This window comes from Oncorhynchus mykiss, chromosome 11, assembly GCF_057628025.1.
Source record: "Oncorhynchus mykiss isolate SJ-2025 chromosome 11, ASM5762802v1, whole genome shotgun sequence".
Lineage (NCBI taxonomy): Eukaryota > Metazoa > Chordata > Actinopteri > Salmoniformes > Salmonidae > Oncorhynchus > Oncorhynchus mykiss.
Window position 1 is genome coordinate 60,172,395 of NC_143032.1, and position 21,509 is coordinate 60,193,903.

At 42.4% G+C, this 21,509-nt stretch overlaps 1 protein-coding gene and 1 long non-coding RNA gene across 4 annotated transcripts in view; one reads left to right on the forward strand and one right to left on the reverse strand.

The window, feature by feature from the left end:
• Positions 1–9,162, reverse strand: part of LOC110535069 (tetratricopeptide repeat protein 28) — a 330,426-nt gene extending 321,264 nt beyond the window's left edge. For 2 of the 3 annotated variants that reach the window (XM_090190664.1, XM_090190663.1), the window contains exon 1: positions 6,208–6,635. In XM_090190664.1, the coding sequence (XP_090046790.1) occupies positions 6,208–6,543 (336 nt within the window). In that variant the 5' untranslated portion in view covers positions 6,544–6,635. Of the gene's footprint in view, positions 1–6,207; positions 6,636–8,865 lie in introns of those variants that run through there. The other variant, XM_036935884.2, reaches the window with a different exon arrangement.
• Positions 1,408–6,794, forward strand: LOC149979650 (uncharacterized). The gene is made up of 2 exons (XR_016484616.1): positions 1,408–1,658; positions 3,958–6,794. It is a non-coding gene; the product is annotated as an uncharacterized LOC149979650 (long non-coding RNA).
• Positions 9,163–21,509: the final 12,347 nt, after the last annotated feature.

Genomic DNA, 21,509 nt, shown 5'->3' on the forward strand with positions numbered 1-21,509 from the left:
AGAAGGGCATGCAGAGAGACATACTGATAAAACACAAACACAGAAAACATGCAGTACTGCAGTACAGAATTGAAATAGCAGACTTAGTGTGTGGTTAGAGCTTCATCTCACCCAATATAAACATTCATATTCTGCTCAACTTTATTCTGCTCAATGTATAGAGTCCTATAGACACACATGGCCCTCCACAGCAAAGAGCAGCACTAAGCTGGTCCACTTTTTCCAGACAGATAATTCTAGGTTTGTGCCCACTAGCGCCGACCCTCTGTCGGTCCTGCTTTCTCTGACCTGTAATTACATGCCATTCATTTGATTGTTCATTAGTTCAACCCTCGCCTCGGCACAGCCAAACAGGAACCCCCTTATTAGTGGTTCATGACTCCTCTCTCTCCGTGCCGGGCTTTGGGCAGGGGTGGAAAAAAACTGTGCGTAGCGGAGGAGGAGTGGGGCGCGGTACCGAGAAATGGGGGAGGGAGGGGTGAGGCGGGGAGAGATGTTGAGCAATGGGAGTAGGAGAGGGGAGACCTTGTTTTAACTCTTTGCCCTGGCACTGCTACAGGAAATCCAGGCCTGCACTGGGGCAAAGGAGGGAAATGATGTCATGGTCTGGCTGGAACTTACAGTAGATTGAATAGTTCCCCTTTTTTTCCCACATTTACTCAACGTAAAAAAATTACAAATATAGATTTTGCCTAAGCACCAATGTTTTTTTCCCTCTACAGGAAAACATTGAGTTACTCAAACTACAACAGGATGCTCAGAACAGGTGCAGGAGGAAACAAACAAACCACTGTTCACAATCCTAGAGAAACAGACAGTCCTTCCAAATAATTCCAAAATATTCCCCAAAGCAAACGGATCCACACTGGAACTACAATAGGGCTGGCACAATTACAGTATAATCGCGTAACCGACAGTTATGGATGAATACAGTTACAAAAATAAAATAACCGTCAAATTGATGTGGAACGAACAGCTGACTCCATGTTATGGCAGAAACAAAGTGATGAAACCTTGTTGCTCCTTGCTGAAAGGAACAAACAAGTTTTCGGTTGCACATAGAAATAGAATGAATAGAACAGGTTTGGAACCTCTAACCCTGGCAACTGACTCTTCGCTAAGTCCCACCCTAGAATTTTGGGCAACCAATCACAGTGCTCCAATGGATAGTAACCGTCGTTAAGTCAAATCATAGGAAGTTGGTGGCACCTTAATTGGGGAGGACGGGCTCATGGTAATGCCTGGAGTGGAGTTCGTGGAATGTTATCAAATACGTCAAACACATGGTTTCCATGTGTTTGATGCCATTCCATTTACTCCATTCCAGCCATTATTATGAGCTGTCAGCAGACTCCACTGGCTTAAATGTACCTATGTTTGTCCTGTTCAACTGTGGTCCTTCTGCAGGTTTTTCATTAAAACTTTGATCAAATTCAACCACTGACTTTTTCCTAATTTGTGTTGCTCAACTCAGCACGAATGAGCTTATGCCAATTGAATCTCAGCTTGCGTAGTACGTCAAGGCCGCTACGTCTCCAGTTTAACAAAACAAATGGGAAAAAAAGTTGGTGGTTGTGTTCGATAAAGGTTTTTATTAAAAGTATGAATTTAAGCACCCCACCCACGGAAGGACCACAAACAAACATAGACCTGTACAGGTAAGCGTTTTTAGAATTTACGTTTTTACAAGTATCGACTGATGGTGACACAATGTTGTTGCTAGCAAATCACACGACCAGTTATCAATACTCAACTCCGCCTCGATATAAGAGAACAGGGTTGAGCGTTCCTCAGCTAGTTAGCTCTAAGTATCATTGACCCCCAAACATTGCTAAAGCTAGCTAGCCACTTCATAAAACTTGTTTTTTCCTAAATGTATGTTAGATAGCTAAGTTAGCAATGTTATGAATACAATTCCCATTTGCTGTCGACATCAGGATATGATTTGAGAGCACTAGTTTGCTCCAAAGCGGTTATAGCTTTGACTGCATTCTGACAGTGAATTCAGAGCCATTCAGTGGCTAGCTACACTACAAACATAATTTTATCAGGTTCCCGTGAAGCAATTGTAATGACAGTCCACCACAATATACTCAACAGTTTCCTAATTGGCAAAGGGTAGTCTGTGTTAAATGTCATTGTATATTAGAAACACAGTTTCAAATCATTGTGAGGGGATTTTGCCAATGGTTGAATGGGGAATTGGGCTTCCCGGGACAATGTTGTCCGAGGTTGCAACAGTACCCGAGGGAGGCGGGGTTAGTGAAGGGTAAATTTGTTCTGTAAATGGGTACACTCGCAGTGGCTGCTTGGTATTGTGATTTCATAGTTTCCATGGTAATGTAGAATGTTCACTCAAAATATTTCTTGCTATTGGAACGGTTATTATGGTTACCAAAATTCTATGACCATCACAGCCTTGTCTACTACTATACAGACACACTAAAACCCTACCCAGTGTGTTAAGGTATGTATAACTACTGCAGCTCTCTGCCCCACAGCTACAGTACTGTGTGTGAAAATACTGGGACAGGTAACCCATGTGAGTGAAAGAAATATTTCAGTCTGGGAGAATGAAAGCGAGAAGAAAGAAGTGGGAGCTACATGTTTAATGATTATCCTGGTGACATCTAAAGTCAATTGTTTTATTCTTCACACACACTGAGATCAGATGAGTACTGGTTTAACAGACTGTCATGTCAGAAGGGCTGGATTATACCTTGCACTGGCGCTTTCTCTTTCACATGAAAAGCAGAGCGGCGTTGAGAGGGCGAGGGGTGAGGCGTTAAAATCGTTCCTTCATATTCCTTGTAGCATCAACAGGCAGTGTCATCACCCAACGGTGTTGAACAAAAACGCTGTGCCTTGTCAGGGTGACAGCATAGTGACAGTGGCTACTCCTCATACTGTATAATTACTGATGTGCTGCTGTAATTAAAGTCCCCCGTCACAGTCCTCATAGCCCTCCACTCTGTCCCCACACACTGACCTTTACCAACGCAAACACCGGCTCATTGTCTCAGCTCACCCTATACATCTTCCACAGGGATACAGATAAATGTCTGTGTGTATGCGCACGTCCAAGTGCGCGTGCATATACAGTATGATCGGGTTTATGTATGCCAATACCATAAACCTCAACTTCAGCACAAGTACCAATCAAATGTTCTCCTTCCAACTGACAAGCTGGTGTGTTGTCATTGTGAATTCAAGCCCTTTAGGTTGGAGGAGATTGAAGACCGTCGATGGGCAGATCATACCGCATAATGATGCAGAAGATGGAGTTGGATCCCCTTGACACAGAGCACTGCCACTCTACCTCTGCTTTCCTTTGAGCATTCAGTCCTGTCTGTCAGTCATCAGTAGAGCAGACAGCCTGAGACAGGGAGTGGAGGAGTGATGCTGCAGAGGGCTGCTGTTTGTTTAACGTGTCACTGAAGCAGCAGTGTTGTCTGTGAAGGGCCAGATGGAGAGGAGTTGTGGCTGTGGGCAGCATGCCAGCTGTAAAGACACTCTGACACTCCTACAGTGCTCTAACAACAACAGTGCATGAGCAACGGGTCACAAAGTACTAACTCACAACTACAGCTGTGCGGTTTCGACCTTTTCATAGGCACACACACACACACACACACACACACACACACACACACACACACAGTATTTAATCTTAAAGTGTAGATGGGGGTTCAAGAGTGTGACAGCATTCCATTTGCAAAGAATGAAGCCTGGGGAGGCAAAAATGGAGTCACACTAACACACATTCATACAAATGGTTTCTCTTTCTCACTTAAACAGAAGCACACACACACACGCATACATTTATGCCACTTGTCTACTGAATGACACTTCATTTTGTTCTATTTTCAGCCTCTTTGCATTCTGTGGGAGGGTGAAGGACAGAGGGCCTAAAGCTGTCTCAGGTCATTACGCCACATATTTTCTCTTTTCTTTCAGAGAGAAAGAAAGAAAAAGCTCTGGCGCTTTACAACAGCGGGATAAAACTGACGGGTTAGACAGGGCTTCCTCTCTGAGCAGATCGGAGTGCTGCCTGGCTATGGGCTTCCAGAAGCCGGGCTGCTCAGCGGTGCGTGCGGCGGTGGGGTGGGTGCAGCCGAGCCTGTCACAACCTGACGGGCCCATCCAGAGGTGCAGCCATGGTGAGGGATGATTGATGATAAACATGTACTCACACAGGATCTAAATGCCAGCACGCTCCTGTGATTTAATCCCCCCTCCCTCATCAAACACACAGCCTTTACGGATTGATCTTATGCCTGTGTAAACCAAACCCCCTCTCCTCTCGCTCCCTAAAGCCAATGACAAGCGTGTGAGGAGTGTGAGAAGGACTGCCATTATAATAGTCACAATCCATTTAGGTCTTCTAGACTGGTTGGCAACCGAGGTTAAGAAAAGGTGCATTACTTATTGATAACTTCATTAGGCCATGATCAGCTCTGTCATTCCACTCAAGCATATATACCAATTTGAGACCAGCTATGTTCGTAATTGATTATTACCACATGTGTAACAAATAGACCTAGGCAAGCCAGTATTTCCTGCAACTCACTGCTGAAGAATTTAAGGCTGAGTTATATATTTTTTCTTTATTTTCTTTGTCTGTACCAGACCAGAGGAACATTAACCTTGATCTTTCTTTATGCAATCATTATAGAATTAAAAATGTACCATCACTACTCAATCATCCATAACTAGACTTGTAAAGATAGGAGGGAGTCATTACACTTTTTTTCTCACCAATTGGCAAGATAACATAGAACAAATGTATTTTGTATTTAATGAATGTAATGTCTATTTCCTCATTAATTAGAGCACTATGGTGAAATTGCTACAGTTCCCATGTAGCCTGACTGAGAAGAATCTCAGAGCCTTGTACTGTACAATGGCTCTGAAGAATATGTGACAAGACTGTCTCCTAGTGGTGATCAGGCAGAGGATAAAATTCAACCACTGCTTGAGTGACTCACACCTGACCAAAAAGACTGATCCTTGACAATCAGATCTGGGACTAGACAGAAGCCGCAGTGTTGTATTGCAAGCAGAAGCTAACCAAAGCGTCAGATATAACATTGTGTGTAATAGGCTAGACTGTGTGCAATAATCTGGCTCTGGATTAACCATCCCCCAATCAGAGACCACAAAGAGGTCATTGTGCTGGCCTATCAAAAAGAGAGAGGGGAGAGATTTTGGCAATGGTTTTCGAGTGCAGCTTGCAGGCCTGTTCTCTGTCTGAATAGTTATTTCACACTGTTTATTTAGATGCAGTGATGTATTGTGATTTATCTGACATCAGAGCCACCACAATGTTCCTTCGCCTCTTCCATACCATTCCCACCCTAGTCATCAACTCCAACCGTGGAAATTGCTTTGACGCTGCTGGACTCTGTTCAATAAAAATCAGTACTCAGAGATTTACGGACGAGAACAATGCATCAACAAGAAAATTACCATGAGAATGTGTTGGAGAATTGATTGATACAATCAATATGATAAATCAATGTTTACTTTGTGAAACAAAAATAGACTTACCTGGATATCAATCAAATACTTCCCTTGACCTCAGTCAGGTGAGCTGTGACCTGTGACTTCAGATGAGCTGAGATGAGCATTACAAATCAATCACACACACACACACACACACACCCAAACAAATTAATGTACACACTTAAACACACACACACACACACACACACTAAAGACACAGCTTAAATACAGCTCTTTCTGCCTAATCATTCAGCCAAGACGCAAGTTGGGTGCTGAGAGGATTGGCACCCTACTCAGCCTCTGTGGGTGAGCAATGTGAAATCTATGGTAGGTCAAACCACATGCCCCAGACAATACCACAGATAAGACCTAGCAAATATTCTACCTTACCTTCCTCAACCTTACATTGATCAACTCCGCTTATGCACAATCAAAACGAGAAAAGCAAATTAATTATTCAGCAAGCTATTGCACATAGGTCCTAATACCAAGTGGACATCCATTCATGTAACTCAGACTTGCACTAGTCTCCCATAAATCTTCAGTTCATGTGCAAATCTTAAAACCCATAAACAGTACATGTGTAATACAAAACCATGCACTGTTCTGTTTTGGAGTGAATTTAGCTGTGTTTCTGTTCTCACATGTCCTCTTGTCCCATGTTTGAGGTTAAGATGCAGTTGGTGGTTCAGACAGACTCACCTTGGGCCACTTGGGGTTGAGTAGACGGGCCTTGACAGCGTCGTCCAGGGCAGCCTGGTAGCATCCCAGTTTGTGAAAGGCTGCTGAGCGGTTGCTGTAGAGGATGCAGTTCTGTGGGTCGGCTCGCAGGGCGTCGCCATAGAGACTCAAGGCAGCCTGGAAGTCACCGCGTTGGCACGCCTCGTTGCTCTGCTGAACTCTCTCTATGAACTCTGCATTGCTGAGGCCACATCGGCCCCCTTCTTCTTCACCCACAAGCCGTGCCGCACTGCCAACTGTCCGGGAGCCGAAGATCGAAAACTGGAGATAGAGGGCAATGAGGTGGAGAAGTTCCATAACTAGGCAGGTCAAAAGGACTGCAAAGTGAAATCATTAAATACAATTTAAAGATGGAGATGAGAGCAGAAATGTTTTCTGCTTTTACACATTCTTTGGGGTTTAATTTAAACACTAAGAGAGAGCTTGTCCTATCATTGATTCAGCAAATTTCAAAGCCATGTTGGCAGACCGGCAGAACCCCCTGACTCATGAAATAAACAAAGACAATACCTTCAGGCAGTAGTTCACAATAAAACAACTAAAGACTTAGAATTACTCCAGTAACATTGCAGATCCCAAAAATACAGCTTTGTTTCTTTCAAACTATTTAGGAAGTCTTAGAAAATGACTGGTTTTGAAATGTTGTGTCAGCTGACCAGAGATGCTTTGTTAAGTACATTATTCAATGAAAAAACTCTAGATTGTCAATCTGATGGAGCCGCTTCCACAATACCTCATTCATACCACACCTCCTCCAGATGAATTCTGGGATAGGACAGAGCAGCAGTCAGCATGCCTGGTAATTACTTCCAGAGGGTGAGAGAGTGAAAGGGGAAGATAGGAGAGGAAGGATAGACGTTGGCTATGACTGAACTACATTCAACATCACACTATTGTGGAAAGTATTAGCTGAACAACAATCAACATCACACTATTGTGGAAAGTGTGGTTTTGTCATTCCTCACTTTGCATCCTTCTGCAAAATGTTAATCACGATAATTACAGCATCAGTTAGGGCAGTAAATATGCATGAAGCTCAGATCTGGACAACCTGTACGCTAACTACCGTCCTCTGTTAAATGTCCTCCTTCTAACTGGAGTGAAAGCATGTTGTAGTAGGATAAATAATGGGATTGGGGTAAATTTAGGCTAAGTGGGAGTGTGCATACAGTAGCTGGTGCAGCCACCCACTGGTAAGAGCTGTTTATGATCTAAGAATGCACATCAACCAATGGTAAATAACAGACTGGGGCCTAGTGTGGTTTGGGGGCTGTTTTGTTGCTGTTCAGTGCATGTGTTTGTCATTGCATTTGTGTTGTGAGCTTGTGCATGCAAGCTTTTCTCTGGGTGTCTGAAGGGGGTGGAACACTGGAAGCAGAGTCAATTTTAAACACTTACCCATCATCATCTGAGACAATTTTGCCTGTTTGTTATCAAAATGAATATACTGATGATATACCATTGGCCGTCATTGTATTCTTATTAGCCACTTTCAACACAATCTAAATTTGCTAATGGATGTGTGATTGAAGGTCCCCTCTATGATCTAGACTAGGGTATGTTCTGGTCTCTGGCCCAATACATCCTGGGGTATCTGTGTAGGCACTGCACTGGACAGGAAGGGTGGAGAGTGAGGGAGAGAGTGCTGTGATAATGAGAGCCTAGACAACTAGGGGTCCCTATAGACCAGTTGGATAAAACTACCTAACATGTCATTCCCAAAGGACTGCAGAACAGAATGAAGGAACACATATAGGCTACACTCACACTAGTGGACCACCACACAGGGGCTGTTCAGAAAGCTATTCAGATATTGAACTCATGGTGAGTAAGACGGACACCTCCACCAGAGTACCAGTGTGGTAGTTTATGCCTTCACACCAAAATGAAAACATGTCAAAAGCCAACGATAACATGATCTGCAACAAATTGAGGGCATGAAAACTGGCGGGAATATGAATCGTTAATGCATCAATCTAAAAATCAAACTGAATTTTGAGGTGCTTAGCAAATTCCTTAGCCATGAAATGTTGCATGTGGTTCACCAGGACTCTGTATTTACATAGCAATATCATTGAAATATATACATACAGTATGACTACACAGTGTTAGGCTACTGTAAATATATACATCTATTATTATTACAACTGTCTGAACTTCCGTTTTTCAAAGACTTCTAAATCAACTCACAATAACTGTGCAAAAATGTAAACACAATGTAAAAAAAGTAGTCGTTTTAACAATGTTTCCATTGTAATAACTTAGTAACAATGTTTCCCTGCATTGTTTGAGTTTGAGTTTATTTTATTTTTACAGGGGACAGTGCACATTGTAGTTTCATAATGTCTCGAAATTTGATTTTCAGCATTAATAGCGTCATCCAGAATGTTGTTCGGGACCATTGTGAGCATTGACCCTGCATCCTTTTGGTTATAAACTGACTCTGTCGACTCATTTCATCTGTAGCCTAAGCATGAAAAATATTTGCAGTGACCATATTCAGTCGACAGTGCAATAGTAAATGTGATAGCTATTTGACAACTTTTCACTAACAAAATGTACCAATATGGTATATCTTTGTAAGTCATGTGACTTTCTAGCAGTTTTTGTGCTCTGTACCTTTTCCTTAAAAGTTGCTTGCTTCTCCATCCTGTGTGTTTGTAGGCTACTTGTCTTCTGCAGCAGGCTTCTATGATCCCATGATAAACGTCACTAAATACAATGCCAGTGTATTCTTCAATACGTCTTCCAATTGTTTCCGAAGGTTGTCGGGTAGTCGAGAAACTGCAAAAATATTACGTCAAAAGTATTTTTTGGAGTTCTAAAGAAACTTTTCTCAGGGATAGTGCGCCATGTTGTCAAAACTTTTTTATTTTTTTCCTTGCCTTTTCCCCTGTTGCCATAGCGGATTTCTGTGCTGCAGACGTATCTCGATACAGTTTACTGCAGTCTACCTCGTGACATCAGAGGGGCGTTAGCCTACATTTTCATTATTCCCTACACCTGTGTTTTTATTGGTTTAATGTGTGGTATTTATTATAATCCAAACAAATTGATCTTAAAATTCATATAAAGAGTCTTCAACACAGTGGAATGTCACTGCTTGCTTTTCTTCCGTGAGACCCTGATTGGAAATGCTCTCTGAGAGACAGATTATTTTCCATGGCCCCCAACGCTTGTCTTAAAGTGTGTTACATTTTTCAATATCCCCATGCATGACAGACAGTTAGCACTGGCATAGCAAACACATATGGTCAGCCACGCAGATATCATGTGAACAATAAGCATAGCCGCGGGGATTAGGGGTGCTGAGGGTGCTGCAGCACTCCCTGAAAAATCAGAATTAAGAAGAAAAAAAAAAAAGGAAAATATTTTTTTTTCACAAAAATAGCCCACTGGTCCTTTACTAGTATTAGCTGACCAACAGCTGTAGATCTGGCAAAAACCTTCTTTCAGTATCTCCGCTTTGGCAAAAAGGTAGTGGCATAATTAACAACAGTATCTTGCAGGATTCAATAGTTGGAATTATAAGAGTTGTTGCCCTGTCATTTCTCTGCGATTGTCATTCTAATGGAATTCAGAAAGAACAAAACCCTGTCCTCAAAAATGAACATCAAAAGGTGCAAAGTTATGGGCAAAGACACAAAACATCCACATCAAATTAAATATTTTATTGATCAAATAACATGGAAAACAACCACCTTTTTGTGCAGTATTAATTTACCATCCTTACAAACCACTTAATGTAAATGTACATTACTGTATTGTACATAGGCTGATCATCTAGGTTTGTACCCGTAGACTTTCCATCACCATGAAGAAAAACAATGCACAATACAGTAATTGAGTATTTTGAGACATCAAGTGGTTTGTGATGATGTGATGTGAGGATGTGGCTCATTTGGTAGAGCATGGCACTTGCAATGCTAGGGTTGTGGGTTCGTGGGACCAGTGTGAAAATGGTTGCACTCACTACTGTAAGTTGCTCTGAATAAGAGTATCTACTAAAATGGAAAAGGAATTAATAGAACATTTCAGTTTTCCCATAGAAATACGTAGCATTTGCAAAGTATTTCAATAAATATTCCACAAGTATTATCAGACTCAAGTTACAAATAATAGTTTTAAAAAATGTTACAGAAGTAGTGCACTGGGCCTTTACTAGTCCTGTATTAGCGGACCAAACTACTTCCCGTAGATATGGTAAAAAATCTTAAGAATTACAGGACAATAGCTTTAAAACTTGGTTTTAAACCAAGGAACCCAAGGAGCTCTCCAAATAGGTCAGGGACAAAGTTGTGGAGAAGTACAGATCAGGGTTGGGTTATGAAAAATATCTGAAACTTTGAACATCCCACGGAGCACCATTAAATCCATTATTAAAACATTTAAAGAATATGGCACCACAACAAACCTGCCAAGAGAGAGACACCCACCAAAACTCACGGACCAGGCAAGGAGGGCATTAATCAGAGAGGCAACAAATAGACCAAAGATAACCCTGAAGGAGCTGAAAAGCTCCACAGCGGAGATTGGAGTATCTGTCCATAGGACCACTTTAAGCCGTACACTCCACAGAGCTGGGTTTCACGAAAGAGTGGCCTGAAACAAATAAGCAAATATGTTTGGTGTTCGCCAAAAGGCATATGGGGGACTCCTCAAACATATGTAAGAAGGTACTCTGGTCAGATGAGACTAAAATTGAGCTTTTTGGCAATCAAGGAAAACGCTATGTCTGCTGCAAACCAAACACCTCTCATCACTTCGAGAATACCATCCCCACAATGAAGCATGGTGGTGGCAACATCATGCTGTGGGGATGTTTTTCATCAACAGGGACTAAGAAACTGTTCAGAATTGAAGGAATGATGGATGGTGATAAATACAGGGACATTTTGGAGGGAAGCCTGTTTCAGTCTTCCTGAGATTTGAGACTGGGAAGGAGGTTCACCTTCCAGCAGGACAATGACCGAAAGCATACTGCAAAAGCAACACTCGAGTGGTTTAATTAAGGGGAAACATTTAAATGTCTTGAAATGGCCTAGTTAAAGGCCAGACCTCAATCCAATCCAAACCTCAATTTGTGGTATGACTCCGCTGTACATCAGCGGAACACATCCAACTTGAAAGAGCTGGAGCAGTTTTGCTTTAAAGAATGGGCAAAAATCCCAGTGGCTAGATGTGCCAAGCGTATAGAGACACACCCCAAGAGACTTGCAGCTGTAATTACTGCAAAAGGTGGCTCTACAAAGTATTGACTTTAGGGGGGTGAATAGTAATGCACATTCAAGTTTTCAGTTTTTTTGTCTCATTTCTTGTTTGTTTCACAATAAAAAATATTTTGCAACTTCAAAGTGGTAGGCATGTTGTGTAAATCAAATGATACAAACTCCCCCAAAATCCATTTGAATTCCAGGTTGTAAGGCAAGAAAATAGGAAAAATGCCAATGGGGGTGAATACTTTCGCAAGCCACTGTATGTTACGAATTGCAATTTTCACAATATGTTACAAATTTGGAATATCTGTGATATTTGTTGTGGCTAATGTTAGCTATTAGGGCTAAAGTTATCTAGGCTAGGGGTTAGGGGAAGGGTTGGCTAACATGCTTAGTAGTTGTGTCACGTCCTGACCTTAGTTCCTTTTGTATGTTTCTATTTTAGGTTGGGGTGGGCATTCAGTGTTTTTGTTCTATGTTTGGTATTTCTATATGTTTGGCCTGGTATGGTTCCCAATCAGAGGCAGCTGTCAATCTTTGTCTCTGATTGAGAACCATACTTAGGTAGCCTGTTTTCCCACTCTTGTTTGTGGGTGGTTGTTTTCTGTTTAGTGTATGTCACCTTGCAGAACTGTTTTGTTTCTTCCATTCACTTCGTTATTTTGTTTTTGTGTGTTCAGTTAATAAATTAACATGGACACGTACAACGCTGCGCATTGGGCCGATATTTCATACTTGTCGTCAGACGACGAAGAGATCCGTTACAAGTTGCTAATAGGCAAAAATTAGAAATTTGTCTGTGATGTGTTTGAGTTGCTACACTTAGGAAAAAAAGGTGCTATCTAGAACCTTAAAAGGTTATTTGGCTGTCCCCACTGGAGAATCATTTGAAGAACCATTGTTGGTTCCAGATAGAACCGTTTTGGGTTCCATGTGGAACCCTTTCCACAGAGGGTTCTATATGGAACCCAAAATGGTTCTACCTGGAACCAAAAAGAGTTTTACCTGAAACCAAAAAGGGTTATCCTATAGGTACAGCCAAATAACCCTTTTGGAAACCATTTTTTCTAAGAGTGTAGACGTTTGCGTTATACACCCACCCATCCTCCCCAACCAACCTACCTCTTTCATGTTTGGCTTAAAGGTACTACATGTAACAATTCAACAACGAACCGTCTCTTGTTGTCAAATTTACATTGACTGGGGACAGCAAATCTCTTATCAAATTGACTGGTCCGTTGTTGAATTGACAAAAATAATCAGAATCACCTTTATTTGCCAAGTACATTTACACATACCCGGAATTTGCCTTAGTGAGAAGATGCTGTCAGCAATACACAATATACGAACACATCATACAGAAAATACAATATTGGAACAGTCTGTAATATCAACATGTTTCAAGCAGACAACCACAGTCCCTGTGCCTAAGAACACTAAGGTAACCTGCCTAAATGACTATCGACTGTAGCACTCACGTCTGTAGCCATGAAGTGCTTTGAAAGGCTGGTCATGGCTCACGTCAACACCATTATCCCAGAAACCCTAGACCTACTCCAATTTGCATACCGCACCAACAGATCCACAGATGATGCAATCTCTATTGCACTCAACACTGCTTTTTCCCACCTGGACAAAAGGAACACCTATGTGAGAATGCTATTCATTGACTACAGCTCAGTGTTCAACACCATAGTGCCATCAAAGCTCATCAATAAGCTAAGGACCCTGGGACTAAACACCTCCCTCTGCAACTGGATCCTGGACATCCAGACGGGCCGCCCCCAGGTGGTAAGGGTAGGGAACAACACATCCGCCACGCTGATGCTCAATACGGGGGCCCATCAGGGGTGCATGCTCAGTCCCCTCCTGTACCTCCTGTTCACTCATGACTGCATGGTCAGGCACGACTCCAACACCATCATCAAGTTTGCCGATGACACAACAGTGGTAGGCCTGATCACCGACAATGATGAGACAGCCTATAGGGAGGAGGTCAGAGACCTGGCCGTGTGATGCCAGGACAACATCCTCTCCCTCAACGGGATCAAGACAAAGGAGATGATTGTGGACTACAGGAAAAGGAGGACTGAGCACGCCCCTGTCGTGACTTTGGCTATGCCGGATTAAGTGATATGACATGCTATTCTATAAAATAATTTCTCCGTAATTAATATAACCTGATTGAGCTAATCATGTAAATGTAATTAACTAGAGAGTCGGGCACCACAAAATAATTATATAGAGCTGTTATCTTCAGAATAAACTCTTAAAGACCTAGTAATATTTTACATCAATAGCAGTCAATATTAATCGTCATCTTAATTCAGTCTCATCTGAAAGTTGTAAATTCTTAGTTATCTGCACGAACCCTGGCTAACAAGTTGAATCAGCAATACAAAATTGTGTTTAATTATTTATTTACTAAATACCTAACTAATCACACAGAATTACACATACACATATTAAAATCATAACTTGATTACACATTACGTCATAAAGGAAAACGTCCCTAACGGGCAGAACAGATATGACAGCTTGTTACACAAAAGAAAGGGGGCTGGGTTTGAGTGAAAGAGCGGGAAGACTGAGGAACAAAGGGAAGAAGCTGTGCTATCGTAAATACAGTATCTTATGCATTCTAAATTACTGCCCATTTGGAAAAGGAAAATGCAATAAATATTTACTCTGTGCTGATGTCAGGACCCGGTTACAAATTCGGGTCTCCGGTGTGAGAAACAGTCACTTAGCAAACTGAGCCACTAATAGTCGGCAGAACCCAGAAGATGAGGCAGACACAGCAGTACTTGAGACAGTGTTTTAATAAAGTAAAAAGGAAGGTTCTTCAGGCAAAAATATAAATCCACAACGTCTAAAGTAATTCCAATAGAAAAAGGTAATCCTCTAAGTCAAAAGGTAAATCCACAAGGTGGTAGATACAGCAGGGAAAATGCCTCAAAACATAATAAAAATTAAATAAACGAGAACAAAAACAGAGTACCACAAGAGAGTCCAACTGGAGTAACAAATGTTCACAGCATTGCTGGGGCTGGGTGCTAACATTCAAACACAGAGCAAAGAACTGAGGAAAACTAAGGGTTTAAATACATTCAAGGGAAACAAGGCACAGGTTCAAATAATAACTGGAAACAAGGGAAAACAAAAGGGTCAAAAAAGCACAATGGGGGCCTCTAGTGGCCAAAACTGGAACAACCCTGGCCAAATCCTGACAGCTGCGCTTTGGTAGGTTGGTGGTAGGTTGGTGGTAGATGGAAGGCTGTGTTGCCCAACCGAGTCCTTTGAAGAATGTCTCTGGTGGTCAATTGGATACGTTGTAGTAACGTTGTTGTGTGATAGACGGGATACTGTGTCTGTTCCTTCCTAACCCCCGTTTGCATCTGCTGTTGCTAACTCCACGGCTAGGAGGTACTTCTATAGTGAATAGGATTTCAAAGTTCATACCATTCGCAAACAAAGCTCACGCTGATGTTGGCTTCATTCTGTAGTTATTATCTGAACCAATCTGACATAGGACCGTCGTCCTCACATCTTCGGAACAGGAGGTTATATTGTCGTCAAGGGCTAAAATAGGAAGGGAGAGGAGGGCGTGTTTGAAAAGTTTTATAGCCCATGTCCCTTCACAGGGGTGGGCCACTGAATGAGCAGAGCCCTATCTTATGAAAACCCAAATCTCACATTTTAGAAGCTAAAATCACATTTCATTCCATCATGAATAATTTCATATTCAAACATTTAAATTGAACAACAATTCCATGTGAATCCGATAACTCTGATGTGTAGACTTTCCACTGTAGATTTTATGTCATCTTATCATTGATGAGAATGTCTCAGATGACAACCGAAATGACATCATATTCATTAAGTACCACCGCATGGTCGGATTACTAGAATATAGTTAATTTCCCCCCACCTTCTGATGTTCCCAGAATCTCTATGTTAACCAAGGGTTTTGCAAATGTAACCTCAGTAGGGTAGAGAGAGGAAAAAGGGGGTAAGAGGTATTTATGACTGTCATAAACCTACCCCCCAGGCCAACGTCATGACACCCCCATTCTCATCGACGGGGCTGTGATGAAACAGGTTTAGAGCTTCAACTTCCTTGGTGTCCACATCACCAACAAACTATCATGGTCCAAACACACTAAGACAGTTGTGAAGAGGGTATGACAAAGCCTATTCCCGCTCGGGAGACTGAAAAGATTTGGCATGGGTCCTCAGATCCTCAAAAGGTTCTTCAGCTGGACCATTGAGAGCGTCCTGATGATTGCATCACTGCCTGGTATGGCAACTGCTCGGCCACCGACCGCAAGACTCTACAGAGGGTATTGCGTACGGCCCAGTACATCACTGGGGCCAAACTTTCTGTCATCCAGGACCTCTATATCAGACGGTGACAGAGGAAGACCCTAAAAATTGTCAAAGACTCCAGCCATGCTTGTCATTGACTGTTCTCTCTGCTACCGTGCGGCAAGCGGTACCGGAGCGCCAAGTCAAGGTCCAAAAGGCTTCTTAGCAGCCTCAAGCCATAAGACCCCTGAACAGCTAATCAAAGGGCTACCCAGACCCCTATTTTACGCTGCTACTCTCTGTTTATAATCTATGCATAGTCACTTTAACTCTACCTACATGTACATATTACCTCAATTACCTCATCTAACCAGTGCCCCCGCACATTGACTCTGTACCGGTACCCATTGCATATAGCCTTGCTTGTTATTTTACTGCCGCTGTTGAATTATTTGTTACTTTTATTTTCTATTTTCTATTTTTTACTCATCTATTTTTACTTTTAAAAAATTATTTCTTAACTTCTTAAAGAATTGTTGGTTAAGGGCTTGTAGTAAGTAAGCATTTCACTGTAATCAGCACGTGTGTGACAAATAAAACTTGATTTGATTTTAAACGTAAAACCCAAAACTCTGGAGTATAGGCAGATTACAGTGGGAATATATACAATTTACAAAGGGGATATATCTTTATAAGCAGCTGGAGGGATGCTGCTGTGGTGAATATGTACAGTGTTGTGTGGGGGTTCACATAGTGCAAACGCAGTATAGTGCAGATTTGTATTAGAGGTCAAGAGATTTGCTGGCCTCAGTCAATTTGACAACAAGAGCCGGACAGTATTTTATTGACCAATAAGAAGGCTGTGGCATTACAATACAATTTTGTGTGGGCCCAATAACATAACTCCAATAACTCTCTCTAATGTCAATATGCCTTGTCTAATGCTGTCTTGGCTAGTTATTACTGTTTTATTTCAAGGAAAAGCCTTCAGTCCCGCTCAAAATGCCTTAGACAGCTCTTTCGTCCCACCCAACACACATGCGGAGACTTCACCTGGCTTAACTAGTCCCTCTAGAGACGAAACCTCTCTCAACGTCACTCAACACCTAGGTTTACCTCCACTGTAATCACATCCTACCATACCCTTCTCTGTACATTATGCCCTGAATCTATTCTACCACACCCAGAAATCTGCTCCTTTAATTCTCTGTCCCCAACGCACTAGACGACCAGTTCTTAAAGCCTTTAGCCGTACCCTTATCCAACTCCTCCTCTGTTCCTCTGGTGATTTAGAGGTTAACCCAGGCCCTGTAGCCCTCAGTTCCACTCCTATTCCCCAGGCACTCTCATTTGTTGACTTCTGTAAACGTAAAAGCCTTGGTGTCATGCATGTTAACATTAGAATCTTACTCCCTAAGTTTGTTTTACTCACTGCTTTAGCACACTCTGCCAACCCGGATGTCTTAGCCGTGTCTGAATCCTGGCTTAGGAAAACCACCAAAAACCCTGAAATCTCCATCCCTAACTATAACATTTTCCACCAAGATAGAACTGCCAAAGGGGGCGGTGTTGCAATCTGCTGCAAAGATAGCCTGCAGAGAGTTCTGTCTACTATCCAGGTCTGTACCCAAACAATTCCAGCTTCTACTTCTAAAAATTCACCTTTCCAGAACAAGTCTCTCACTGTTGCCACCAGCTGTGCCCTCGACACCATATGTGAATTGATTGTCCCCCGACCAAACAACCACCCCTCATCACTGTCAAACACTGCATGCCCAATTTAAAAAAAATGAACTAGGAATAGATATAGTCCTTGGTTCACTTCAGACCTGACTGCCCTTGACCAGCACAAAAACATCCTGTGGCGTTCTGCATTAGCATCGAATAGCCCCCGTGATATGCAACTTTTCAGTGAAGTTAGGAACAAATATACACAGGCAGTTAGGAAAGCTAAGGCTAGCTTTTTCAAACAGAAATTAGCATCCTGTAGCACAAACTCAAAAATGTTCTGGGACACTGTAAAGTCCATGGAGAATAAGAGCACCTCCTCACAGCTGCTCACTGCTCTGAGGCTAGGGAACACTGTTGCCACCGATAAATCCACTACAATTGAGAATTTCAATAAGCATTTTTCTACGGCTGGCCATGCTTTCCACCTGGCTACCCCTACCCTGGTCAACTGCCCGGCAACCTCCACAGCAACCCGCCAAAGCCCCCACCATTTCTCCTTCACCCAAATCCAGATAGCTGATGTTCTGAAAGAGCTGCAAAATCTGGATCCCTACAAATTAGCCGGGCTAGACAATCTGGACCTTTCTATAATTATCTGCCAAAATTGTTGCAACCCCTATTACTAGCCTGTTCCACATCTCTTTCGTATCGTCTGAGATTCCCAAAGTTTGGAAAGCTGCCGGGGTTATCCCCCTCTTCAAAGGGGTGTCACTCTAGACCCAAACTGCCACAGACCTATATCTATCCTGCACTGTCTTTCTAAGGTCTTCGAAAGCCAAGTTAACAAACAGATTACCGACCATTTCGAATCCCACTGTATCTTCTCCGCTATGCAATCTGGTTTCAGAGCTGGTCATGGGTGCACCTCAGCCACGCTCAAGGTCCTAAACGACATCATAACCCGCCATCGATAAGAGACATTACTGTGTAGCCGTATTCATCGACCTGGCCAAGGCTTTCGACTCTGTCAATCGCCACATTCTTATTAGCAGACTCGACAGCCTTGGTTTCTCAAATGATTGCCTCGCCTGGTTTACCAACTACTTCTCTGATTGAGTTCAGTGTGTCAAATCGGAGGGCCTGTTGTCCGGACCTCTGGCAGTCTCTATGGGTGTGCCACAGGGTTCAATACTCAGGCCGACTCTCTTCTCTGTATACATCAATGATGTCGCTCTTCTTGCTAGTGATTATCTGATCCACCTCTACGCACGCAGACGACACCATTCTGTATACTTCTGGCCCCTCTTTGGACACTGTGTAAACTAACCTCCAGATGAGCTTCAATGCCATACAACTCTCCTTCCGTGGTCTCCAACTGCTCTTAAATGCAAGTAAAACTAAATGCATGCTATTCAATCGATCGCTGCCCGCACCTGCCCGCCCGTCTAGCATCACTACTCTGGGTGGCTCTGACTTTGAATACGTGGACAACTACAAATACCTGGGTGTCTGGTTAGACTGTAAACTCTCCTTCCAGACTCACATTAAGCATTTCCAATCCAAAATTAAATCTAGAATCGGCTTCCTATATCGCAACAAAGCATCCTTCACTCATGCTGCAAAACATACCCTCGTAAAACTGACCATCCTACCGATCCTCGACTTCGACGATGTAATCTACAAAATAGCCTCCAACACTCTACTCAACAAATTGTATGCAGTCTATCACAGTGCCATCCGTTTTGTCACCGAAGCCCCATACACTATCCACCACTGCGACCCCTCGTTGGTTGGCCCTCACTTCATACTCGTCGCCAAACCCACTGGCTACAGGTTATCTACAAGTCTCTGCTAGGTAAAGCCCCGCCTTATCTCAGCTCATTGGTCACCGTAGCAGCACCCACTCGTAGCACGCGCTCCAGCAGGTATATCTCACTGGTCACCCCCAAAGCCAATTCCTCCTTTGGTCGCCTTTCCTTCCAGTTCTCTGCTGCCAATAACTGGAACGAACTGCAAAAATCACTAAAGCTGGAGACTCATATCTCCCTCACTAGCTTTAAGCACCAGCTGTCAGAGCAGCTCACAGATCACTGCACCTGTACATAGCCCATCTGTAAAAAGCCCATCTATCTACCTCATCCTCATACTGTATTTATTTATTTATCTTGCTCCTTTGCACTCCAATATCTCCACTTGCACATTCATCTTCTGCACATCTACCATTCCAGTGTTCAGTTGCTAAATTGTAATTACTTCGCCACCATGGCCTATTTACTGCCTTAACTCCCTTATCTTACCTCATTTGCGCTCACTGTATATAGACTTTTTTGTTTTCTTTTTTCTACTGTATTATTGACTGGCAACACTGTCACCTCCGATGAATCTACGATAATCGAGAATTTCAAAGAGCATTTTTCTACGGCTGGACATGCTTTCCACCTGGCTAACCCTACCCCGGTCAACAGCTCTGCACCCTCAACATCACCTTGCCCAAGCCTCACCCATTTCTCCTTCACCCAAATCTAGATAGCTGATGTTCTGAAAGAGCTGCAAAATACCTTGACTCCTACAAATCAGCAGGTCTAGACAATCTAGACCCTCTCCTTCTAAAATGATTTGCCGCAATTGTTGCAACCCCTGTTACTAGCCTGTTCAACCTCTCTTTCGTATCATCTGAGATCCCTAAAGATTGGATCGGAACGGATGACTGGAACGAACTGCAAAAATCACTGAAGTTGGAGACTCATATCTCCCTCACTAGCTTTGAGCATCAGCTGTCAAAGCAGCTTACCTATCATTGCACCTGTACATAGCTCATCTGTAAATAGCCCACCCAACTACCTCATCCCCATATTGTTATTGATTTTTTTGCTCTTTTGCACCCCAGTATCTCTACTTGCACATTCATCTTCTGCACAAAGGTAAAATAAATAAAGGTAAAATAAAAATAAAACATAACATTCTGAGAACCATGTTCTTAGAGCTTCTTAGAGCATTCTAAGAATGTTATTTAAAAACATACATTCTGTTCTCAGCATCAACAAAACTCTCTATCCTCTATCTTGTTAAGTGTGTTCAGGTGGGTTGGCTGCGCCCACTAATTGGCGACACCTCATCTGAATGATTCCTTGTTTCCTTTGAAATGGGGTCAGCTTGACTAGACTAAAATTAACAACTTAAAATAAGTTTAAAAAACATGGCATGCTAGCTCCATCCTGGAGGCGCAGTGAACTAATTCATTGGATGGAGAATAGAAGATCATCAGTTAGAATCTCACTGACGCTATGTCACAATGAAAAATACATGTGTTTGCATGATTGATGCCTAAGCAAAGGAATTTCAAAATAGTTCATCTAAGCTAGCAGTGTTATTAAAGATCTAATTTAAATATGTTCTCAGAACATGATTTAATTATTTAAATAACCTATCATTTCTGTTCTGACCCTGCTGGTCATCTATGAACATTTGAACATCTTGGCCAAGTCCTGTTATAATCTCCACCTGGCACAGCCAGAAGAGGACAGGCCACCCCTCAGAGCTTGGTTACTCTCTAGGTTTCTTCCTAGGTTCTGGCCTTTCTAGGGAGTTTTTCCTAGCCATCGTGCTTCTACACCTGCATTGCTTGCTGTTTGGGGTTTTAGGCTGGGTTTCTGTACAACACTTTGTGACATCAGCTGATGTAAGAAGGGCTTTATAAATACATTTGATTGATTGATTGTTCTCTGAATGTTAATAAAACCTCCTAGGACAACTTTCAGGGAACCATAGTATAACGTTCTCAGAACCTCCCTGCAACCTCAAAATGAAGGTTCCCAGAACAGGAAAGAATTTAACTTCCGTTCTCAGAACGTTTAAAAAAAATGTTACATTTTTCTTGTCAGGAAGCGTATGGCTTCATTACCCAAAACCAATGGGAAACTAAAAATGTACATTCCCATAACTTCCAAGGAACCACACGTGCTAGCTGGGTTCTGTTTTATGTAGGCTAACCCTACCAAACATGACATGTCATACTAATCTGAGTGTCACAGATTTAGGATTACTATGTAATGTCCACTCTTTGAGGCC